The sequence below is a fragment of the Amphiprion ocellaris genome, chromosome 12 (assembly GCF_022539595.1).
Source record: "Amphiprion ocellaris isolate individual 3 ecotype Okinawa chromosome 12, ASM2253959v1, whole genome shotgun sequence".
Lineage (NCBI taxonomy): Eukaryota > Metazoa > Chordata > Actinopteri > Pomacentridae > Amphiprion > Amphiprion ocellaris.
Genome location: NC_072777.1, coordinates 3239011 through 3257223, shown reverse-complemented (window position 1 = coordinate 3257223; position 18213 = coordinate 3239011). Strand labels below are relative to the sequence as shown.

The following is an 18213-nucleotide window of genomic DNA, read 5'->3' as shown; positions in this document are numbered from 1 at the left end:
GTGAACCTTAACAGCCTAAAAAAAAAACTTTTTTCTTCTTTTTGTTCAGTATATGAGAGCTACCTGAAATAAAATCACAGCCAAAACGGGTCGTTTACTTTCTATAGCATGAATTTCTTTAAATATACACTACCAGTCTAAAGTTTCTCATTCAATGATTTTTATTTATTTGCATTATTTTCTACATTGTAGATTATTACTGAAGATTAACCCTTTTTCTGTTTACAACATAATTCAATATGTATTCTTTTATAGTTTTGACGCCTTCAGTATTAATCAACAACGTACAAAATGATAAACCACTGAATGAGAAGGTGTGTCCAAGCTTTTCACTGGCAGAGCAGTTTATTGTAAAAATTAGTTTAACAACTGGCAAATCTGGCTATACTTTAGACTGATGCCTAAGAGCAGTTATAGTGCTAATCATTGTTATTCACTGTTCAAAAGTTTGGGGTCACTTAGAAATGTCCTTATTTTTGAAAGAAAAGCAGTTTTTTCAATGAAGATAACATTGAATAAATATCAAATCCAGTGTAGACATTGTTAATGTGGTAAATGACTATTTTGGCTGGAAACAGCTGATTTTTAATGGAATATCTCCATAGGGGTACAGAGGAACATTTCCAGCAACCATCACCCCTGTGTTCTAATGCTACATTGTGTTAGCTAATGGTGTTGAAAGGCTAACTGATGATTAGAAAACCCTTGTGCAGTTATGTTAGCACATGGATAAAAGTGTGAGTTTTCATGGAAAACATGAAATTGTCTGGGTGACCCCAAACTTTTGAACGATAGTGTATGTGTTACTACACTACAAGCTGCTGCTCTTTGCACTAAAACTGATTAATTGCTGAGTCAGAATTATTTCTCATTAAATATGACAAATCTAAATAAAATGCAAAACTAAACTTCTAATAAGCAACAATGGGGAAAAATAATGATAAGTCTTATTTTTTTTCTTTGTGAGGGTAACCTGCAGAAATGTATACTTATTTTCAAACAGAAATGCTGCTAACGTTGTATTTCTCAAATGACTTGAGTCCAGTACAGAATGCTCTATTACATAAATATAATTATTAAATTAGTATAACAATTTAATTAATTATACTACAGAAATGGCATGAATAACATTTGAATAACAGAGCCTAATGGCCTGAATGCTTGCCAGAAGAAGAAAGAGAAAAGCAACATTCTCCTTGACTTGTAATGAAACTGCGTGTTGGATTGCTCAGCCTTTAGGGAAGCCTGACGTTAGCAGTTTTACTATAATGAAAGGTGATTTCTATTGTGCATTATCAGTGACTATATTTAGTTTTGAACACAATTTTTCAGAAATATGATCTGTAAATTTACGATGATTTCATTTTAAATCTCAAATCCCTGACAAGCAAAGTGCAATGTCTGCGAGGAGGTATGGTCAAGAAGTAAAGTGAAAATAGTTCTCCATTACAAATGTTTTGCCAGTTTTGGTGCTCAATAATGCTTTAATGCAGATAGCTCGTAACAAAATACATTCTTAAAGAGGTTTTATTTGAAATATATATATTAAATTGCATTGCTGACATACAGATAATCACGCCATAACAAATACAGTAACAGGATGAAGTTAAAGGTGTAACACAAATAATAAAGCTACAGCACATCATCAGCTGTAGACAAGTCTGCCAAGGCCAGGAACCGGTTCAGTTTGAACTCAAAATCAATGGGGAGTTCACTGGAAAGCCTGAAGTTTCTGCTCATCTCTGAGCTCAGGTAGGGAATGAGTTCACAGTTCTCTTCAAACAAGGCCAGCTTCTTTTTGTATTTCTGGCGAGCGTACTCTGAGCTCTTGGGGTTGAAAGCTATAAAAATGAGAAATTTTAGATATTACTTTAGTAAAAAAAACACCTGTGGATGAGGAAAAAATATTACGTCATGACTGAAGAATCTGGATTTCTCAATTCTAATAGTGAGAGTGACAGAAAATAAATATTAACACATACACTACCGTTCAAAAGTTTGGGGTCACTCAGACAATTTCATGTTTTCCATGAAAACTCACACTTTTATCCATGTGCTAACATAACTGCACAAAGGTTTTCTAATCATCAATGAGCCTTTCAACACCATTAGCTAACACAATGTAGCATTAGAACACAGGAGTGATGGTTGCTGGAAATGTTCCTCTGTACCTCTATGGAGATATTCCATTAAAAATCAGCCGTTTCCAGCTACAATAGTCATTTACCATGTTAACAATGTCTAGACTGGATGTCTGATTCAATTAATGTAATTTTCATAGAAAAAAACACTTTTCTTTCAAAAATAAGGACATTTCTAGGTGACCCCAAACTTTTGAATGGTCGTGTAAATAAACCTATTTGACTGGACAAGACCTTCAGGAAGATATAGCAGATTCTTGATTCTGTTTGGGCGGCCCTTCATGGAAAATTTTTTGTTTGGCTGACCACAAGATGCATTTACAAGCCTTGATACTTGTCAAAAGGGTTGTTAACTAAGAATGGGTCATGAATACTGTCTTTGTGTTGGCCCCTTTTCTAGTTTTGTTGTTGTTTGAAACTGTAAAAGATGAAAAATGAACTTGCTTAAACTATGAAAGAAATTGGTCATCTTTATGATTCATTTAACGTTCTCTTCACTGAAAAAAACTGCTTTCTTTCAACTCTAAGTGACCCCAAACTTTTGAACGGTAGTGTATCATAAATCAGGATTACCCCTGCTGGAGAATGGTCCCACTCCGAAATTAGGATTAGATCACACAGTAAATCTTGCCATAGAAAACGTTGTCGCATTCAGGGAAACAACATTCAAAATCCTTAACATCATCATCATTATTAAATCTAACAATTCACTCATGTCATTTTACTTTGAACTCAAGAACAATGACTTCTTACTTACCTTTCAAATAGAAAGCCACATAGAGGAGAGCTGATCTTTGTATACTGTGAAAGGGATATTTTGGTTTGAGACACCCAACAGCTGTCATGGCTTTGATCACCGGTTCTGCCACTCCCTAAAAACATGCAGGTGTAACTCAACGATAGGTTGATAAAACAAACAGGACTATTATAATGTTTTTCAGGTGCGTTTGCCAAACCTGTTCCAGGTAGCCCAACCTTGGAAGGGAGGTGAGGGGCAAAGGCTCACAAAGAGGAGGAATTTTACTGGGAAGCTTCTGGTCCCAGTAAATTTCAGGAGTCCTTGATAAATCATGTGTGGACACCAGGTTTTAATATATAGAGCAACATTTTTCATACCAATGTGTGTGTTCATACCACAAAACAGTGACATTGTCTGACTATTATGAGAACAGTGGCAGGTAGTGAGTGGAAACTAATGCAGCTGATGTTTATAAAAAGGAAACGTGAGAAAATGTCACACTTTTCTGTCATGTACAAAGCTCCGCACCTTAAAAACTTGTCCTGGTTCTGCTTTGTGTCAAAGCAATAGATTCGTTCTCTGTATTCCACAGCATATTCCATCTTTCCTCGAACAAGTGCTTCATACCTGAGGAAAAAGAAGCATTCCATTTCTGTGGGATCATCAGGGTAGTGAAAAATCAACTCACTACAATTGCTAAGTGAAATAATTCCAACAAGCCTACAACCAAATAGACAACGATTAGAAAAAATAAAACTTAATTTAATGTTTTTTATTTTTTAAATGAAAAGTATCTATTGAAACATAGCTGTTGGGTTATTACATGGTAAATATTGATCCTAAAACACATCCCTTTACATTAATTTATTTTGTTTGGATTTTGAGATATGTCTAAGAAAAGATACTCAAGACATGACAAACAATGACTAATCATTTGTGCATCAGAATCAACTTTTTCTGTTGAATTTGAGGAGAACCAAAAAAGATTGAAGTGGTGTGCCCTCTTCTTATCATTTTGAAATACACCTTTGAGTATCAGAGTGGATAATGTACCTCTGCTTTCCATCCAGGTAAGTAACGGGACACAAGCCCTTCATCTCAGCTTGCTGGGGGAACCTGTTTTTCACCTGAATCTCAGTCAGTTTCCTCGGCAACAGGTGGGGTTGTGGGAGGGTGTGAGGGCAGCCAGGGGTCACAAATTGATCAGGAGTAGACAGGAACTTCTGTAGGTGAGAGAGCAACATAAAACGTTATGTTCTTTTAATTCAACTTACCAGCATTATTTTCATATTCCTTACTGTGTGTGGTTCAGGAAAGATTTTTCACCCCAAACAAAAACACTGCAAGTTGTGTTTCTGCCTTTCGAATTTTGTCGGTGATGTCGACCAATTTCCGGCCCGGATTTTCAGCATGCATTCAGCAGAGCTAAATAAGATAAGTTGCTTTGGTTCTGATGCAGGCAGACTTCTCTGTCTGTACTCATCACTCTGTGGTGAAGAGCAAAGTCCAACCCAGAGCACAACAAATAGTGGATCTACACTGAAGGATAAACAGATGTAAAATATAAATTCACAAAATCATTTCAATGTGTGCTTGAGTTTGTGTTATTTTAAATGTTGACATAAAGATTTACATATTTAATGCATATATATGTTAGTGATTTATGTATGATGTATAAATCATCTATATAGGATGACTAAATGATGAATACATCATCTATTATAAGTTCTCTGCTTTTCCTCCCACAGTCCAAAAACATCCATTCATCCATCCATCCATTATCTCTACACCTCATTAGGGTTGTGAGGGGCTGGAGTCTATCCCAGCTGATAGGGGACACCCTGGACAGATCACCAGTCTATCACAGGGCTACATATAGAGACAAACAATCACACTCACATTCACACATACGGACAATTTAGAATCACCAATTAACCTCAGCATGTTTTTGGAGGACCCGGAGAAAACCCAGGCATGCACAGGGAGAACATGCAAATTCCATGCAAAAAGATCGTGGGAAGGCCAGGAGGCAAACTAGGGATCTTCTGATCAGGATTCTTGCAAGGCGACAGTGCTAACCACCAAATTACTGTACAGCCCAGTCCAAAAACGTCTATCCATCCATCCATTATCTATACACCGCTTGATCCTCATTAGAGTCGTGGGGGAGCTGGAGTCTATCCCAGCTGACTTAGAGTGAAGGCAGGGGACACCTGGACAGGTAGCCAGTCTGTCGCAGAGACAGACAAATCACACTCGCACTCACATCTATGGGCAATTTAGAATCACCAATTAACCTCAGCATGTTTTTGAACTGTGGGAGGAAGCTGGAGAACCTGGAGAAAACCCACACATGCACAGGGAGAACATGCAAACTATGCAGAAAGATCCTGGGAAGGCCGGGACACAAACTGGGGATCTTCTAGCTGCAAGGTGACAGCGCTAACCACCAAATCACTGTACAGCCCAGTCCAAAACATGCTGAGGTTAATTGGTGATTGTAAATTATCCATAGGCGTGAATGTGAGTGTGATTGTTTGTCTGTAAATGTAGCTCTGTGATAGACTGGTGACCTGTCCAGGGTGTCTCCTGCCTTCACCATAAGTCAGTTGGGATAGACTCCAGCCCCCTGTGACCCTAATGAGGATTAAGTGGTGTCTAGTGGATGGATGGATGGATGGATGGATGGACGTATAAATAGTGGAAACCTTTGGTTGATGGTGGAACTCACACACAGAATTTAATGAAGAAGAAGCTAATTTGCTTTGATGCCTTCCTGTAGTAATTTGAGCATTTGGTAAGTTTATGTGTGGACCTCCAGGACACTAACCTCTAAATGGTTTTCACCACACATCTTGTAATAGCGTCCCCTGTATACAGCCACATGGGTCAAGGCCACAGTTTCTGAGCAGTCCACTAGGTGGTGATGTAGCGCCAGGCAGACGGGGCAGTAATGACCAAACTCTCCAAGCCCACGCTCCACTTTCCTGGGTGTGATGCACAGTCTGTTGATGCAGGCTGCCTGCCCTGTGAAACCAATATACATGGGGTTAGAGTATTTTAAATGTGCACACAAAAACACTACACTGTGAGTTTAGAGCAAATAGTCAATTTTATTTTTACACTACCCATCATTTGCCCACTACCCTGTCCTGATGCACCCAACCCTGCTAAGCTGATCGGTCGAGAAGCACATTATTAATATTACTTACCGCTTCGCATCCTCTCCAGGTAAGTGTTGATATATTTCACACTGATGCCGATCTCCTTTAGAATACTGTCCCAGAGCCCCCATTTGCTCTTTAAGCCATCAAGGACATACCAGTTCTGATACTGTTGCTGGAAGTGAAGTCTTACATGCTCCATCTCCTTCTTGTAACACATATTAGAAATGTGAAGCATCTCAGAGCTGTCGTGCTTCAGGTAAGGCCTACAGTGGGATGAAAAAGGGAAACAGGACACTTTTTTGTACATCTGTGATTTTAATCAACTGTTCTACTTACGATTTGTTTAAAAAAAAAAAAAAGTGTATTTAAAGTTGCTATAAATGCATGTTCTCTGACTTGTTGGGCTTCATCTTGTCTGCAAGGCCTCTCTTCAACACCTCCACTGTGTCCAGCTCAAGCTCCACTACGATCATGGGGATAATGCTTCGAGACTCCATTAGTTGTGCCTGCTTAAGAGTCATCGGAAAGCCGTCTAACACGTACCTGGAATGGGAAAGAAATGAACATTGTCTTTACAAACAGCACATCACATGCAGGTTTCTCAACAGCTGCGAGAAAGAATACGGTACAAAATATGGCATGGTGTTGACTTTAATGTGGAAAAGTTAGTGTGATGTTTGTGAACAAATGCATGTCTTACCCTCGACTGATGCATACCGAGCTCATGAGTGCCACCTCAAGACACTGAATTGCCAGTTCATCCGGCACAACGAGGCCCTGGTAGAGGTGAGTTTTCATGTGGACAGCCAGATCAGTGTCTTCCTGAGAGTCAAGCACCATACGCATAGCACCACCAATGGACAGCCGAGCCAAGCCGTATTTTTCAGCAAACATCTGTGCCACTGCAGAAATAAAAGCAAAGCAAAAGAAATGAAAAATGTGAATAAAAAGAAATGTTTTTTTTTTTTAGTCATTTTCAGCTGTTTTGAATCTTACCAGTGGTTTTTCCAGATTTGGGAGGCCCAGTGACTGCCATTTTAACAGGAAGGGATGGGACGGGCTTGGGTTGACGAAGGCACTTTAAAGGGTTGAGCATAAATGTGTTGCGGTTCTCTTTAGATGTAAAGAAGTAGACATACTGATGAAAGAGCAGGGGATATGAGGTGTTGAGCGGCCACTGCAGAGGCTGGATCAAGTCTCTGCCTTTGTACTGCTGTAGTTTGGGGATGTGTATTGATAGAAAAAAATACATATATTAGTGTTATAATTCACAGGAAACTTGACATGGTTTTGCTAATTCATATGTCAGCACAAAAGAAGAGACAAGGTGTATAAATATCTGAAGTACTTTTATAAACACAGCTGCCATTCCTAAATTAAAGACTGATTCCTTTCTTACCTTGACGGGGTCGAAGCAGCCAAAGGCACTGGGAAACTTGTAAGATGAGAGCAGCAGCTTATTTGCCAGGCTGGATGAAATGGGTCGGCATTTTTGGAAGAGTGACTCCCTGTTGGTCAGGAGGGGCTGGATTTTCTGGAGCAGCTGATTCTGAACGATCTTGAGCTTGCGAGCTGCATTGATTGTCAGTTTGGGTATATTTTGTTCACTCAGGAGTTCCTAATGATCAAAAAGCACAAAGAGGCATATGTGACAATACGAACAACTGTTTCACAGTGTGGCAGTTGTTCTGAATATGAAATATAAATAGAAACTATCAGGGTGTTGCAGCCACACCATATTTGTTTGTCCACTTAAGTGTCTTTATATACCAACATAGTAGCAAGGTTGGTTTCATCTGTCACAAAACGCTCTTCTATTTCCATCTCCAGCCTCTCAGTAGCTGCATCCTCAGTCTCCTCATTCTCCATATCTTCGTTATCCTCTTCTAAAGGAAACTCTTCCTCCAGTATGGCCTCTATGTTTTCCTCTATGTTGTCTGCAGTTTCATCCTCTTCATCATCTACTTCTTCCTCTTGATATCTGAACTGTTTGGTTTGGAAATAGTACAGTTAAGAGATTAATCAGTCATGCAGATGGGAAAACAGGGCTGTGAGAAATTTCCTTACATTTCTTTTGTTTGTCTGCTCTGCTATGAGTTGAGCTCTTCTCTTGGAGATGCTCTCCTCCTGTATCAAAAAGACAGATAGCGTTCATGTGACAGATACACAGATAATTAACGGTAGCTGTCAGGGCTCAAGAAAGATAAATGCTTCATAATGAAGTTGTTTCAAAAATTACTACAATTACTTGAACTACTACCAAGTTATCACTTTCTTACCCGTTTTTTCTTACGCAGATCACGTAGGAGGTTCTGCTGTGCTTCGCGTTTGTTGCGGCGGTCGCGCCAGTTATCCAGGTACGCCGGCAACAGACGGTTCTGAACTTGTGTAACATCCACTTCCATGACAACCACAACATCAGGGAAAAGCTGATGATGCAACATGTACTGCACCTCATCTGGAGTTTGAGGGAAGCCCTCCAAAATAAAACCTGTAGACCTATAAGGTAGAGTATCTGAAGGTAGTTGTCCGGTGTTCACAAAAACTGCAATAAACACGTCGCATATATGCAATGCCCCTATGTAGATATTCCATTAAAAATCAGCTGTTTCCAGCTAGAAAGTCATTTACCACATTAACAATGTCTAGACTGGATTCTGATTCATTTATTGTTATCTTCATTGAAAAAACTGCTTTTCTTTCAACAATAAGGGCATTTCTAAGTGATCCCGAACTTTTGAACAGTAGTGTATCTAACTTCAAGTGTTAGTTTACACCTTAGGGCTGGGTTTCTCAGACATGGATTAAGCTTAGTCCCAGGCTAAAATCTTTTTCCCAGTCGAGATCTACATTTAATTTTTCTTTGAGTCCAGGACCAGGTTTAATCTATAGCTGGAAAACTGTCTGACAGTGTAGAGTAGTATCAATCTTCTATTCTCTCAGAAAGACAACAAAGAAGCTCTTTTCCTAAAATAAGAAGCTCCTCTTATAAGCAGGGTATGAAAAAGGCAGGGATTACTTGTATGGTTCTTCTTCCCAATATGGTGCGATAACCCTGTCCAGAATCTCTTGATTCAGTGGATCTCCACTCAACAGATATGCTTTGATAGCCATTTCTTCTTCAGTTAGTACTACTTCCTGCTGTTGACACACAAACGCAAATACACAAAAATTCAGTTGAAAAAAATAGCACAGTTCACCAAAAATGATGTTAACTGAAAACTAGCCAACCTCCTTGTCGTTACTGATGGCAGAGGTATCCTCCCCCATGGCTTCCTTTATTTGGGCCTCCAAGTCTTGAGAATCATCCTCTAAAGATGCTACCTCATCAGCATAAGGTACTCGTTTGTTTGTCTTGGCCATGATGAGCATTTGAAGATATTCCCTGAACTGAATATGGAAGAGCCCAAGTTGCTGTACCAGCCACTTGCTATGAGTTGTCTTGCCCGACCCTCTGGTGCCAAGCAAAAAGATCCGCAGGGCTGGAGGCTTGGAGAGAGGAGACCAAAGAGTATGTGAGGGAACTTTTGTTTATCTCATTCCTGTATGACTTTTCTTTCTCTTCTCACGTCGACTTGTACCTTAAGCAGCTCAGTCTGTGCAACAAAATGTGCAGGGTTCTGAAGGAAGGATTTCCTGGCTTCTAGGCTGGAGAAGTAGAAGATCTTCTCACGGTACTTGGCTGCAGTTTCATCCGTACAGGGCCACAGGACATTATGGTGTTTTAAGGCAACCGGGCAGAAATGATGGGTGTCTCCTAATAAATGCTTGGGTGTTGCGTCTCCCTGAATTTGTTAATAAGAAATAATGCTGTTAAAGGTTTGTTTATATTATTAATACTTACTAAGAAAGCAGTAATGGCTTTTAAAGTGAAAGGTCTCCTCAGTTCACTGACTTCATCCTCCTCTCCTGCATCATTGTCACTGCTGCCTTCTTCAGCTCCTTCCAGATCAGCAAAGGCCTCAGTATCTTCTGCCTCCACATCCAACTCGCAGGCGACATATTTAAAGGGTTCTGATGATCATGCATGTAAACCAAACACTGGATTGGTGTTCTTTTCTAATAAAAATGGCATCTAGTAGAATGTTCCATTAATAGAAAAATCATTCAAGGTCTGAAATCAATTTTAAAATATCTGTCACTATAGTTTGCTGTGAATAGAACTGAATATAATGAGATGAAATACAAATAGCTCTTTTCATTCCTAAAACAGATGTCTGACAAATCTTACTGCACTGCTCCCGACTCGCTTTATTCATGAAATGACAGAAACAGCAGCCATGAAAGGAGTGTGCCATCCAGTATATAAAAAAATATTTGCCTCAGTATGTTAAAGATAAGTGACAGAAACACCTCAATGCTGTTGTAATATGCAGGAAAATGATTCAGTAAAGTTTTAGTGGTGCAAAAATTTGATAATGAGAAGCTTTACACTCACTCTGCATTTGTTGGAGGATCTCTTGAAGTAGGTTCTCAGGGCTTTTGCCGTTAATCTCCAGTACACACTGGGTGACTGTTAAAGCCGACTGCATTTGATCCCATTCTCTCACAAACTGTCGCAACTGCACTTTATACTCATTCATCTCTGGGCCATCTGGATAACCGACCTCCAACAGTCCCACAGCTTGAGGCACAAAGGAAAGAAAGAGAGAGAGATTAACAATTTAAAAAACAATCTTGATAGAGAAAATATAATAATAGCATGTAATATATAAGAGAGCTTGATTATTCATCTGAGAAATAAAAGAATGCTCCTGTTGCAATGTCAAAATGTCTTACTTTCCTTTTTGGTTATGTCAAAATGCGGAGGGTTGGTGGCATCTGATTGCTCAGGATCTTCTGCAAATTAAAAGAATGCAGTAACAATAACAGATTCAATTTTACAGTTTAAAGGAGAGTATGGAAACATGGGCCGAGTCATAGACAGGTTGTACCATCGGTCTCTTCGACAACTGTCTCTAGATTGGATTGCCCCTCTGATTCCTGCTCCTTTTGGTTTCTAAAATGGAGCGAAACACAGCACAACAACAAAAGCTGTATTAACAAGCTGGCTCAGATGCATCATACCGCAAAATATGACAGCATCAGTGTATATGCACTTACATAGCTTGTTTCTCCTGGTGAGACTGCTCATCCTCTAACCGCTTCCTTAAAGCTTTGTTCACACTTTCCTTATTCATCTCATAAAGTCTCTTCAAAACTGCTCGACATAAAGTGGATCAATTATGTCATGAGATGTACCAAACAGTATGCATGAACACTGTAGGACATTTCATGCCAAAATGCGAAATGCAAGTTTAAAAATGACATCAGCTTGTTGGCGATGCTTTGTATTTATGTGCCCTACCCTCATGTCCATCACTGTCTCTGAGACAGAAGACGATATCTGGGAGGATTCCAGCTTTCTGTATGGCATCCATTTGGGAAAAGTTCTTGGGAAAATTGTCGAGCACCCAGCCAGTCCTGCACTCCGCATCTGAGTCTGCCTCTTCAGTCTGTAAAAGCAATCTTATTATTAGTTAGCACTGACATACTGACTTCCTACGAGTTAATGCTATGAATGTCTCTGTGTTATGTCTGTATGTAGAATGTAATGAATGCAATGACAGCACTTACGTCTAATACAGGCAACCCTTTCTTACAAATAAATTGTACATATTTGGCAAGAGTGCTTGGGTTTCCTGAGTCTTTAAAATATATTCATGCCTATGCAAACATGCTGCTGTGCAATTTTATTACAGAAAAGCCTGCGTTAATGCAGCTTCCATGTTTGACATCTTTAACATACCTCTTTGATACGCCTCTCCAATACCTCAGCATACAGGCCCAAGGGAGATGTGCTTAATTGTTTGGCTTCTTCCACAGCAGCAAGCACCATGGCTTGGACCTCTGGATGATCCTCTGTCACTGAAAATGGCAGAAAATGTTTGATACATTTGCTCAAAAATACCATACATATGGCCCCAAATGCTACATTATCCTGCATAATGAGCTCCAACACTCTCTGACACAACAAAGCATGACCAAAGTCAGTTCAAATATACATGTTATACACTACCAGTCAAAAGTTTGGACACACCTTCTCATTCAATGATTTTTATTTATTTATTTTATACATTGTAAATTAATAGTGAAGACATCAAAACTATAAATGAATACATAAGGAATTATGTTGTAAACAAAAAAGTGTTAATGTTCAGTATTAATCTACAATGTAGAAAATAATACAAATAAATAAAAAGCACTGAATGAGAAGGTGTCTCCAGACTTTTGACTGGAAGTGTATATATAAAGGATACAAAATGTTATAGTATCTGAACATCTTACCCTCTACAGAGCTGGTTTCACCTGATTAAAAAGAAACAGAACTAATTAATTCTGTGTATGATAGTATTGGTCTGATGTTTCAAAATGTGCTTGAACACTATACAATTACTACAAAGGTCTGATACATATATAAAACAACAAAAAGCACTCAGAGAGCAGTACTCTATCAAGGCTGCTCAGTTGTTGTATGATTTCTGACGGATGAAATCTTTAAAAAATTTGTGACCTGCAGCGGTCGATTTGTAGTAGGATCGCAATCATGTGTTCTCTTGTTGTCATAGTTACAGTGACAACAATGATACAGAAATCTTTAACAAATCCATGGATCCAGACTATAATCCACATCACTGCCAAAATCTAATCACTTGCTCCTTGCGTCCCTGAAAATTCCATCCAAACCTGTTTTTGAGTAATGTCAATAACAGACAGACAGACGGACAGACAAACCAACGACGATCGTCACATAACTCTGCTGCATTCCTTGATGGAGTAATAACACATTTGTTAGTAAAATGGTTAAAAATTTATAGAATATTGTGCTACAGGTACGGCAAAAATAATGCTGTTGTCTATTACAGTATTTACAGGGCAATTCTCAAGGTGACAATAAAAACAATCAGTAGCAAATATAAAGTATTAAACAGAACTCAACTTGCCTGAATTTTGTTCACCGTCTTGCTCCAGCTTGGTCTTGATTTTCTCTATAGCAACCTGTGTTGTTTCATTTCTGATTTTGTCAAGCCTCTCCTTTTCGACCTTGGCCAGAGCTGTCTGCAGCGCTTCCTCCATGTCAAGTACCGCTGCGTTGTAGTGATGAGCGAGAAGCTTACATAGTGTGCTCTTCCCTGCCTGAGGGGGCCCAATGACGGAAACTCTGCAGGGGGCCCTGGGCATTGGAGGAAGTAAGTACCGCCGAGGGTTTGTGATGAATTTATGGTAGGCCTCTTGAGATGAAAGGATGTACAGTTTGTCCTGGAAGCTGCACAGTGGTTAAAATGGGAGTTAGTTTGACATTTTCACCCAGTCACACTTGAAGCCACTGGATAGATTCCTCACCTTGGAGTAGCTACAAAAGATTACTCACCCCACAGAAAACTCAGGCGTGCCAGGAATGACTTTGCCCTCCTTCAGAGCAACAGGACAAGTCCGGCCCCAGCGGCTCCGTCTCCACCTGAAGCCAGGGGCCACTGTATTAGAAGAAGACATAATTCTCAGTAGCTCCTCCTAGAAAAAAAGATAGACAGGCTATTTGAAGTGTATTCAGTGAAGAGATAATGTTAAAATCTAAAATCCACTCACATATCCACAGAGCAACATTTATCTTGTGTCAGCATTATCTGTATGATGATATCTTTCAGATCTAGGTTGGTTGAAATAGATTCTTATACCGTGTCGACATCCTCTGTCAATTCCTTATCATCATTCTGGGGGAGGAGGACTGGAAGGGATACACGTTTTATAGCCATAGATCCAAGACGGGACATTACAGACTAGAAGTAAAACAATCAGCAAACTAAAGTCAGCCCACAGAACACATATGTAGTTGAACATGCACATTTATGTTCAAATACAGTTTATCAGCATATGCTATTTGCAGCTTTTAAAACTGATTTATTTCCTGGTGACTGCTCATTTATCGTTCTTGTTTTTACCGAGTGCAGCTCTTCGGGTGTATTGTGTCCATCCAGCTCCAGCAAGTACAGGGGATGGTGATGCATCATGTAGTCCTGAAAAAAACATGAATTAGCTTCCAATTTACTGACTCAAGAAAGGAAGTACCTTACATAGACAATGTTTTTATTTATTTTTTGTCAGTGGAGGATTCACTTAACCACGAATCAGATTGCACAGCAAAGCATAAAATTGGGCAAATATGAAAACAAAACTTAGGATCATCTGGCCATCTGTTCAGTAAGATCTCTGTTTAAGTCTTTGGCAATACAAGGCTGATTCTGAAGAAACATGACGGTATAGCTCTACATATATGTATTGTCACTCTTTAGAACCTCAAAAATACAAGACATTGGTAAATATTACATTTCATCACTCTGCTTTGGCATTTGAACAACAGTGCTGGCCTGATATGAGTTTCATAGCGAACATCAGCTCTACCAAATTTCTATCAAGACTGTAAATTCTGTTGTATCTACTCTCAGATGTACGTCACTTTGGAAAAAGCATCTGCTAAATGAAACTGAAGAATTGTAGAATTATAAATGCTGCCTTTTATCTCCCAAAAATGTGGCGTCTATCCTTGTTGTGCAAACATACTGGTCAATTTCTCAATATAACCCAAACTTTTACACAGATTCAAGCTTCCAAATCACTGATTCAAAGTGGACGATATTAAAAAGGATTATTGTACTTGGCTCTGTGTCAAGCAATAACCCTCATTGTACCATCAGTGTGTAACTCACCTCCAGTGGTCTGAGCACAGTATCCTTGTACATGCTGATTCCAACAGATGTATTTCTGGCCAGATACTCTGGTCTCCACACAATCTGGTCAAGGTTTTCTTTTGGGAGTTCTTCCTCCTCAGCCTACAAGTAAATTAAACGGGTGAAAAGGGTAAAACATTTAAAGAATAGATGTCATCCGTTGTAATCTTCCTTAATTGATTACTAAAATTAGCACAATTATTTTTTGTATTACAAATTCTCAGAAATTACATGTTTATGGTAATTTCTTAAAACATAACCTGCTTTATCTTCTATTTTACTCTAAATGGAATCATAATTTACAAAACGAACACCACACCATGCTGTGTTCATAAAGTCTTGACACTACTGATTCAGACCATAAACTCATTAGGAAAAACCTTTACACAACTCGACTGGACCCAGCTGGCCACTAGATACAATGCAGGTGGAAAGCCATTCGGTGCTGATTTCACATCCAGGAATCAGAGGCTACGTGCATTTTAATGTAGCTGAATTAATTTTTGTAAGGTAACAGCAGAAAGTGTGGGACAACAGACAACATCATTAACAAGAGCTGAGCTACACCTGCTCCTCTTCATTCCCCACATCCTGATCATCGTTGTCTTTCTTCTTGTTGTACACCTCTTCACGCTTCCACTGATCCCGGTTGTAGAACTTCCCTGTCTCTGGGTGCTGCTTCAGACCAGACAGCCTCTGGACCAGGTCCTTATCTGCACACTGGTAGAAGATGGGGTTATTCAGCCTTCAGGGAAATCATAATATGAACTTCCAAAATCTAAATAAATAAATCCATCCATCATCTATACACCGCTTAATCCTCACTAGGGTCATGGGGGGGCTGGAGTCTATCCCAGCTGACTCAGGTGAAGGCAGGGGACACCCTAGACAGGTCACCAGTCTGTCACAGGGCTACATACAGAGACAAACAAGCACTCACACATTCACACCTACGGGCAATTTAGAATGATCAATTAACCTCAGCATATTTTTGGACTGTGGGAGGAAGCCGGAGTACCCGGAGAAAACCCACGCATGCACAGGGAGAACATGCAAACTCCATGCAGAAAGATCCCGGGAAAGCGGGGACGCGAACCAGGGATCTTCTCACTGCAAGGTGAAAGTGCTAACCACTACACCACTGTGCAGCCCCCTAAATAAATAAATAAATAAAAGACACATGGCATTGTTAACTCATAAAAGGACATATCTACAACTTAAAAATAATTCTTCAAAACTAAAAAAGCTAAATGCAACGTATACTATCGTTCAAAAGATTGGGGTCACTTAGAAATGTCCTTATTTTCTGAAAGAAAAGCATTTTTTTTCAATGAAGATAACATTAAATGAATGATAAATCCAGTCTAGACATTGTTAATGTGGTAAATGACTATTGTAGCTGGAAACAGCTGATTTTTAATGGAATATCTCCATAGGGGTACAGAGGAACATTTCCAGCAACCATCACTCCTGTGTTCTAATGCTACATTGTGTTAGCTAATGGTGTTGAAAGACTCATTGATGATTAGAAAACCCTTGTGCAGTTATGCTAGCACATGGATAAAAGCGTGAGTTTTCATGGAAAACGTGTGTGACCTCAAACTTTTGAAAGTAGTGTACATTTCTAAATCGAGAATATGAGGGCAACCTTGATATTAATGATGAAATCGGGCGATAGCTTGAGGTTTTTGATCAGGTCAATCTGCTCACGAATCTTCAGACACTCTTCTGACATGAACGGCAGGCAGCTCAGCACATAGCCTGTATCACAACACATGAACTATCAAACAGTAGCAGTTCTCCAGGTCTGTCTTTTAGATGGCAACTTGCTTTGCTACCATTGCTGGCCACATATCACATTCTGGTCATCTTTCACATTCATTCTTTCAAACTTAATTGTATACTATAAATGGCATTTGGCGATTGAGCAATATATTTGCATGGATGACTGCTGTATTGAGTTAGGTACATGATTTACCATAGTGCTCCACATCTGGTGAGTTAAGTCTGGCAAGAATCAGCTGCAGCACCACATCCTCCGGTATACTTCTCCCCTCAGATAAGATAGCCAAGAGCTAAAATTGTCAGATAAAGCAACTTGGTGGCTATAATGGCTGTAGAGGTCATATGAAACACATGATGGAAAAAAAGGAACTGCCCTGTGAAATGATGCAGGCTGTTACTCACCTCTACTCCTTCCTTTGTTTTGTTTTTTATGTGTGTGTTGAGCAGATCAGTATCTGAACAATTGCAAAAGTAGATGACAAGTACTTAAATTGATGCTTTGTTGGCACAAAGATCAAAAATGCAAAGAAAAAGTGCCTACCATCTACCAGGATACACTTCCAGGACTCTGCAATTTTTTGGGCCAAGGTGGATTTACCAACACCCTGTCACAAAATGGACATGACGTAAACATGACATAAACTGGCTGCGACTACTGCACCCAACAATGTCAAGTTTTAATCAATAGCCTAAACATTTAGAGCATGATATGTTGATGAATTTGTGGTATGATTTTTAGCAATGATACGCTTGATACTCTACTAGTTTAATGTCCCATACACAATTGCCTCATTAATATATAGCAATTAACGATTGTACCATACTAACAACACTTTCACCATTATGTGTAGGTCTGAAACCAAGAGAACTTTTTCACAGCAACCATTTTGACATATAATAGTAGGTTAAAGGAGGTCCTGTTAAATCTGTTGTACGTACAGATGCTTCATTAATGTGACTAGTAACAAAACGGCTGCCTGGATAAAGTTATTTATGGAAAAGGAGAACTTACCGGTTTCCCAACAACGATGAAACAAGTGGGTTTAGCTAGAAGACTGTCTCTCTCAGCCTCATCTTCTATCAGGTTATCCACTAAAAGATCCATTTTTAGCATACTGAACAGAGAAAGCGACGGTCGTGAACATAACAGCCGCAGAAAAATGTCAGCGAGCTAGCCTGCTGTTAACGTTACTTTTAAGCCAATATTCAGTAAAAGTGAACTAGCCGAATATTTTTCTGCTGTCATATTTCGACATAAGTGTACTTACTGTTGCTTTGGGGCATTCCTTTATTCTGTTTTCGTCGTTTACGTTTTTACATTTTATTTTAGTCGTCGTTGCTAACTAGCATTAATTAGTACAGCGTTTTAAGTAGCACAGCCACCGTACACGGTTACCATAGCAACGCACAAACTAAACAGTTTAGCTTAGCTTAGCTTGCTACTGGCAGTTTAAGAGTACGTTTGCCGTGTTAAGACGTGTCCTTTTTAAAAGTTACAAAACGCTGTGAACACACAGAGCGCTATTCACAGTAATAAAACACACATTGGTCAGGAACAACATTTTTATTAATCGCGTTTTCAGTCTGTGGAGCTTTTTTGACTCTGCGAGGCACCG

At 39.3% G+C, this 18213-nt stretch overlaps 1 protein-coding gene across 1 annotated transcript; it reads right to left on the bottom strand.

Moving 5' to 3' along the window:
• Positions 1-1509: 1509 nt before the first annotated feature.
• ak9 (adenylate kinase 9) lies at positions 1510-18003 on the bottom strand. Its single transcript, XM_055016057.1, has 36 exons — positions 17866-18003; positions 17610-17712; positions 17139-17202; positions 17000-17052; positions 16791-16887; positions 16461-16573; positions 15380-15532; positions 14792-14914; positions 14027-14101; positions 13763-13864; positions 13459-13598; positions 13017-13353; positions 11836-11946; positions 11395-11542; positions 11151-11247; positions 10982-11046; positions 10827-10886; positions 10486-10671; positions 9943-10061; positions 9629-9832; positions 9279-9536; positions 9067-9188; positions 8327-8546; positions 8115-8174; positions 7818-8033; positions 7447-7665; positions 7044-7260; positions 6748-6949; positions 6444-6590; positions 6093-6310; positions 5711-5907; positions 3934-4103; positions 3409-3507; positions 3098-3200; positions 2899-3013; positions 1510-1841 (listed from the first exon to the last, which is right to left on the bottom strand). Exons 2-36 carry the CDS (start codon positions 17709-17711, stop codon positions 1633-1635), a joined length of 5121 nt encoding a protein of 1706 aa, XP_054872032.1. The 5' UTR covers position 17712; positions 17866-18003; the 3' UTR covers positions 1510-1632.
• Positions 18004-18213: the final 210 nt, after the last annotated feature.

Excerpts from the sequence above, each read along its gene's own strand:
- ak9 (XM_055016057.1), bottom strand. The coding sequence starts at position 17,711 with ATGCTAAAAATGGATCTTTTAGTGGATAACCTGATAGAAGATGAGGCT. Across the intron at positions 8,034-8,114 it reads AGCAGACAAACAAAAGAAAT|TTCAGATATCAAGAGGAAGA; the intron begins GTAAGGAAATTT and ends CAAACCAAACAG. Across the intron at positions 3,014-3,097 it reads GGTTGGGCTACCTGGAACAG|GGAGTGGCAGAACCGGTGAT; the intron begins GTTTGGCAAACG and ends GCATGTTTTTAG.